Source organism: Bison bison, unplaced genomic scaffold (genome assembly GCF_000754665.1).
Source record: "Bison bison bison isolate TAMUID 2011002044 unplaced genomic scaffold, Bison_UMD1.0 scf7180017864243, whole genome shotgun sequence".
In the NCBI taxonomy this organism is placed as follows: domain Eukaryota; kingdom Metazoa; phylum Chordata; class Mammalia; order Artiodactyla; family Bovidae; genus Bison; species Bison bison.
In genome coordinates this window covers 2,073,700-2,080,625 of record NW_011494815.1, presented here as the reverse complement: position 1 = coordinate 2,080,625, position 6,926 = coordinate 2,073,700, and the positions used below count along the sequence as shown (strand labels likewise).

The window sequence follows — 6,926 nt, the reverse complement described above, 5'->3', positions numbered from 1 at the left end:
ATTCCAGAAAAATGACCCAATCAAAAAATGGACCAAAGAACTAAACAGACAGTTCTCCAAAGAAGACATACAGATGGCTAACAAACACATGAAAAGATGCTCAACATCACTCATTATCAGAGAAATGCAAATCAAAACCACAATGAGGTACCATCTCACGCCGGTCAGAATGGCTGCTATCCAAAAATCTACAAGCAATAAATGCTGGAGAGGGTGTGGAGAAAAGGGAACCCTCTTACACTGTTGGTGGGAATGCAAACTAGTACAACCACTATGGAGAACAGGGTGGAGATTCCTTAAAAAACTGGAAATAGAACTGCCATATGACCCAGCAATCCCACTGCTGGGCATACACACCAAGGAAACCAGAATTGAAAGAGACATATACCCCAATGTTCATCACAGCACTGTTTATAATAGCCAGGACATGGAAACAACCTAGATGTCCATCAGCAAACGAATGGATAGGAAAGCTGTGGTACATATACACAATGGAGTATTACTCAGCCATTACAAAGAATACATTTGAATTAGTTCTAATGAGGTGGATGAAACTGAAACCTATTATACAGACTGAAGTAAGCCAGAAAGAAAAACACCAATACAGTATACTAACACATATATATGGAATTTAGAAAGATGGTAACGATAATCCTATATGCGAGACAGCAAAAGAGACACAGATGCATAGAACAGTCTTCTGGACTCTGTGGGAGAAGGTGAGGGTGGGAAGATCTGAGAGAATAGCATTGAAACACGTATATTATATATGAAACAGATTACCAGTCTAAGTTCCATGCATGAGACAGGGTCTTCAGGGCTGGTGCACTGGGATGATCCAGAGGGATGGGATGGGGAGGAAGGTGGGAGGGGGGTTCAGGATGGGGAACACATGTAAACCCATGGCTGATTCATATCAATGTATGGCAAAAATCACTACAATATTGTAAAGTAATTAGCCCCCAACTAAAATAAATAAATTTAAAAAAACCCTTCACTTTCAATTCTTACATCACAGTTTTAATAATATAAAAATCATGATGTGACTCAACATCGAAAAAAAAAAGATGTGGTACAGATATACCATGTGTACCACATGGAACATTACTCAGCCCTAAAAATGAATAAAATAATGCCATTTGCAGCAATATGGATGAACCTAGAGATTTCATACTAAAGTGAAATGTCAGACAAAGAAGAATACCATATGATATCACTTATACATGGAATCTGAAATATGATACAAATGAACTTACTTACAAAACAGACACAGACTCACAGACATAGAAAATAAACTTATGGTTACCCAAAGGGGAAGGGGGAAGGGATAAATTAGGAGTTTGGGATTAGCAAATACAAACTAGTATATATAAAACAGATAAATGACAAGCTCCTACTGTATAGCACAGGGAACTATATTCAATATCCTATAATAAACCACAATGGAAAAGAATATGAAAAAATGTATATATAACTGAATCCTTTGCTGTATACCAGAAACTAATACAACACTGTACATCAACTATACTTCAATAACATAATAACAACAATAATAAATGAGGTAATATGTGTACATGCTTGGCCAAGACTATGTGCAGGAACATTTCAGCTGCTCCTTCTCATCCCATTCTCATTTTGGTAACTCAAGGCTTTATTCTGAACATTAGCCATTGTTTGGGCTATGGGCAGTGATACTTTTGAACATAGGGAAGATCGGTCCAAATACCAAATGGCCCCAGACTGTTGTTCTTGGAGCTTTTGATCCGTTTTTGATGGGTTTGTCTCCTTCCCAACTGTCAGGTCTAGGCTGTCACTTTCACTGTCATTAAATCCCTCTCCCCACTCCGAATCTGCTGCTTTTAAATTGCTATGGAAAGCAGGGATTGTTAAACACATGCGCAGAAAAAAAGTACACGGGTTTTGAGTGAGGGTCTAAAAGGCTCTCCTGCAAGGGAGGTGGACTGGGCTTAAATATAGCATCTAATGTCTACAGCAACTGCAGAGGAGCCTCCGGGCCTCCATTTCAGCATTCCCACGTTCAGAAGAGCTGAGATTGTGGGACACTGACCTTTAATAAGCTGCTAGTATCTTTGTCTGTCTCCGTTGCCAAATAGGGAGTTTTGGGGTGGTGTGGGGGGTGGTGTCTGCTCTTCCCAGGGTCCCCAGTGCTGAGCACAGTGCCTGATGTATAAAGGACGTCCATAACTGGTTGTAGAGTGACTGAACACACTTTCAGTTGACTTGGTCACCTTGCTTTTCATTTTTTTTTTTTTGCCTCTAGTAGACCTCTAGTAGGTCTCAGGCCCTGTGGCCACCAAACAGCCCTGCCAGGTAATGATGGGCCGTCCTAAGCCCATGTTCTTCAGTCCCATGAACCACTCTGTTCTCATTAGCTGCAGACAGGTGGCCATGAGGTAATTTTAAAATCCAATTTCCTCTTTTTATTAAGTTTCCTTTTGCCTTCTCACCTCCCCATGCAAGAAGGATATTTCCCTTTTACAGGCATTTCACAACCACAATAGCAATAAATCCTCACATCAGTAACGCAGTTCACAGTTGGGATGATGGTCATTCTCTGGTGACCTTGTTTAAGCCTCTCAACCATCCAATGAGGCACATAAGACAGAGGTCATCGCTTCCACTTTAGGAGTGAGGCAGCTGGGGACTGGAGTTCCACAGTGGCCTGTCTGAGGTCACAAAGCTGGCAGAACTAAAACCAGAACCCAGGTCAGAATGCTCGAGAATTTAGAACAGACCACCAAGCAGAGAGAAGTGACAGGTCACGCTCATCCTTTGCTGGAGCCAAAGTGAACATTTTGCCAGAGGGCTATAAAGAGGCTTTGCATTTGCTGGACTCTGCCCTCTCATTGGTGGCAGGTCCAATCTCAAGAACACGCAGCAACATGCTACAAAGTTTGCACTGCATGTGGCATTTGGATGGCAAAGACACGGCTGTCTCCATCCGGTTGCGCCTGGACCCTGACCCTGACACAGGCAGCAAGGCCCTGCATCTCTGCTCTAAGCAGCCTCTCCCTCCACCATACGTCAGAGTCTTGATCCAGTGTGAAGACACTGAGCAGACTCTCCTTGGAATCTTCCATGCCTGCCAGAAGAGCTCCTTCCTAAGCATGTAAGACGGAAAATCCTGACCGGGAGGTCCATCTGAGGATCTGACACACGGAATAAATGCCAAACACAAAACTTCTGAAACTCAATGAATGAAGCTGCCAGCAAAGACTTTAAGAGAAAGGCCCCTTCAAAATGCCCAACGTCTAAGAGGAAGAGGAAAGTGGGGATGAGAAGGTAAGACGATGTCCCGTGCTGTGGAAGGCAAGCAGCCTGGGGCTTTTGTTCAAGAGGGAGACAGCCACGGCGTCTGTTCCGAAATGGAAACCACACTGCTGGAAATGCCACTCGGAAAATAATCCCAGCACGGAGGGAAATCACAGCCACACCTTGGCTTAGGGTTTGGCTCAAATCAGAACAGGAGGTCTGTCTACATTTTGTACAAACAGATGGCCAGGGCCCAGTGTGACGTCTTCCTGGGTCATTTTTATTGATTTATTTTTCCTATTGGATCAATAATCACTTACTGTGTGCCAGTTGTTTACAAGGCTTTGGGGATATGTGGGGATAAAATTCATCTTCTTCTCTAAATATTTATGTCTTCTAATTTGGAGCATTATTTTCCTTTTTCAAATGGGCCGTTTCTGGACCTTAGATGGTAACATGTGAGGTATTATGAGTTTGAAGTAAAATGTATTAAATCAATTTGCTCTGTTTTTTCAATTTTTCTCTTGCTCCTCCTTAGATTTTCATATGAAAAACTCCTTGTAATCCTTAACTGAGACATAGGATGCTTAACACAATCTTGTAAAGTTTACCAGTTAGTAACCTTGCCAGCCCAACGGTGGTTCATTCCATCCTCAGAAACCTACATAAACAAAAAAATATTGCTGACATCTGTGGAGAGTTCACTGTATGTCAGGCATTATGCAAAGTGTTTTTGCTCATTTAATCTCTGCAACAACCCTATAAGACAGGTGTTATTATTATCCCCATGTTACAGATGAGAAAACTGAGATTCAGAAAGTGTCAACAAGCCCATATTCAGTTACTAAGCTGCAGACCAGTGGTCCAAGCCCAAGCAGACTGACTTTTGAGCGCTAAGTGCTAAACTCAAGAGACGTCCCTGAAACGGCAGCCAGTAGCTTCTGCCTCCTCCCTTCTATTTTGAGAGATCGGGCGGTTCCCACTTTGCTCCTGAGCCTTCACAAGGAAACATCCTTGTATGACTGTGTTTTCCAGCCACTGCTCTCTCCTCACTTCTGGCCTCTTCTCAGTTCCTTCATCTCTTCTAAAACAGGGCACCAGGAGCTGAGCAGGACACCCTGGGTGGGGCCTTTACAGCAGACGGCTGAGAGACCACCCACCCTGGTGTGGGTGTGTAGCCAGATGGCCACCTTGGCTTCCTGCCGGCTGTGCTCACACTGGTTACTCATGGTAACCTTGAGGTCACCTGATACTCCAAGTATCTTTTGCTCTACATGCACAGTACTCCTCAGCTGTGCCTCTACCACCTCAGACACAGGCAGCCCAGTTTGTTCTAATATAACCTTCTATTGTATGTTAGTCGCACAGTCGCGTCCAACTCTTTGTGACCCCATGGACTGTAGCCTACCAGGCTCCTCCCTCCATGGGATTCTCCAGGCAAGAATACTGGAGTGGATTGCCATTTCCTCCTCCAGGGGATCTTCCCGAACCAGGGATCGAACCCGGGTCTCCTGAGTTAGATTTAGCCTTCCTAGATTTAACCAAACATTCCAGCTTGGTAAGGTTCTTTGCACCCTGGATCTATCTTCCAACATAGTTCATAACTTCTAAAATTCCTATAAGCATATTTTTATAATCACATCCAAGTTACTGAAAAAAGGTCAAAGAAAACAGAGGCCTGTGGCCCATCACTAGAGACGAGACCTAGAATAACCTCATTCTAAGAGGAGGAACTTATTGGGTTGACAATGACTCATGTGACTAGGCTCTCACTCTGTTGACTTCTCTCTTGACCCTAGGGTGCAGGAGGGGGAGCCAGGGCATCAAAATAAAAAGACATAGTTCCCGTGTTAGAACTCTTACATGTGCTCAGGTTAGACTACCGTGTGGAGAAAAGAGGATCTGATTGGGAATCAGGTGAACGGGGATGGAGTCTTGGCTCTACCCTCGGACAAGCCCCTCCACCTCTCTGGACCTCTAGTTCCTCATCTATAAAACAAGGGTAACAATAGTAGCTTCACTTGGTTACTGAAAAGCTTAAATGATAAAAGGTTGAAAAATGTACTTTGTCATCTATCACACACCAGACAATGAAAAGGATTTGGTGGTAAATAGTGAAAGGTTGATGGTTTGTGCTAAGCCTGACACTCTGAGCCCGGCTTACAGGGCAGGAAGGGGTTTGAGGCGCCCCCGTCCCACCTTGGAATCCTGTGTCTCCCCCTGTGTGGTGCACACAGCGCTGCTCCATTAAACACGGCTGGGTTGAGGAGACTTAGAACTAGCTGGCAGCACAAAGGCAATGGTTAGACAGTGGGCTGCTGCTGCTGCTGCTGCTGCTAAGTCGCTTCAGTCGTGTCCGGCTCTGTGGGACCCCAGAGACCGCAGCCCACCAGGCTCCCCCGTCCCTGGGATTCTCCAGGCAAGAACACTGGAGTGGGTTGCCATTTCCTTCTCCAATGCATGAAAGTGAATAGTGAAAGGGAAGTTGCTCAGTCGTGTCTGACTCCTAACGACCCCATGGACTGCAGCCCACCAGGCTCCTCCATCCATGGGATTTTCCAGGCAAGAGTACTGGAGTGGGTTGCCATTTCCTTCTCCAATGCATGAAAGTGAAAAGTGAAAGTGAAGTCGCTCAGTTGTGTCCGGCTCTTCTAGACCCCATGGACTGCAGCCCACCAGGCTCCTCCATCCATGGGATTTTCCAGGCAAGAGTACTGGAGTGGGGTGCCATTGCCTTCTCCAGACAGTGGGTTAGTGGATTAGTAAACTGAGGTTCCTGGTTTCTCCACAACTGAACTGTTCTGAGCCCAGGGGTTTTAGCTCCCCGAAAAGAGCAGTGAGAATAACACCTCTGCTTCCAACACGCCAGGCTCTGGTCCTGTTGAAATGGATCAGGACGCTATGGTCCTTGCCCACTCCATGTCCCCCGCCTGCCTTTTGTCTGTGGAAAACTTTGGTCAAAGAATAAGTTTAATTAGAGAAATGAGACCAAGCAGAATCAAAGGAAAACAGTCAAAGAAGACCATATAATAATAATGTACTTATGAAGCACAGTCAAGGACCTTTAGTTTCTTCTCAAGGGCTATAGATAATACTCTGAGCCATATCCTGTGAGTTGTCTTATAGATACTGTAACCCCAGGTGGAGAAGTTAACCACAGGATGACCAGACTGTATCCACGACATAATTCTAAAAAATGGCCTCAAAGAAATGGAAACAAACAGACCTTGGAACTGAAGATTAATTGTACCCAATCAACCAAGATAACACAGGTCAGACCTCTGATGACCAATTTGATGATGACTGTCAGAGCTGACTATGCTGTTTCTGAATGTAGCCCCCTCCATCTGTCTATAAAAGAGCTTCCCCACTGACTGTCAGTGGTGGGGAGCTGGCCTTTGGACAGACATCCACCCTCCTGCCGAGTTGCCGCCATCTGAAATAAAGCAAACTTTCCCTTCCACCAACCTGGTCTGTTTATTGGCTTTTGAGCAGCGAGCAGCCAGACCCCGCATCTTTCCATAACACTATGATGCTATTTAAGGATCAGGCAGTAAGAATGAATTCAAGAAGAAGCTTCATGAACCTCCCCAAAGACACAAAGGACACAACCAAAGTGTTACTTACACAACAGAACACTTTTGCTGCCATAT

At 44.7% G+C, this 6,926-nt stretch overlaps 1 protein-coding gene across 1 annotated transcript in view; it reads right to left on the bottom strand.

Moving 5' to 3' along the window:
- The window catches only part of GABBR2 (gamma-aminobutyric acid (GABA) B receptor, 2), a 410,792-nt gene that overhangs the window by 164,084 nt on the left and 239,782 nt on the right, over window positions 1–6,926 (bottom strand). The window contains exon 6 of the mRNA XM_010847041.1: window positions 6,901–6,926. Within this exon, the coding sequence (XP_010845343.1) occupies window positions 6,901–6,926 (26 nt within the window). The remainder of the gene's footprint in view (window positions 1–6,900) is intronic.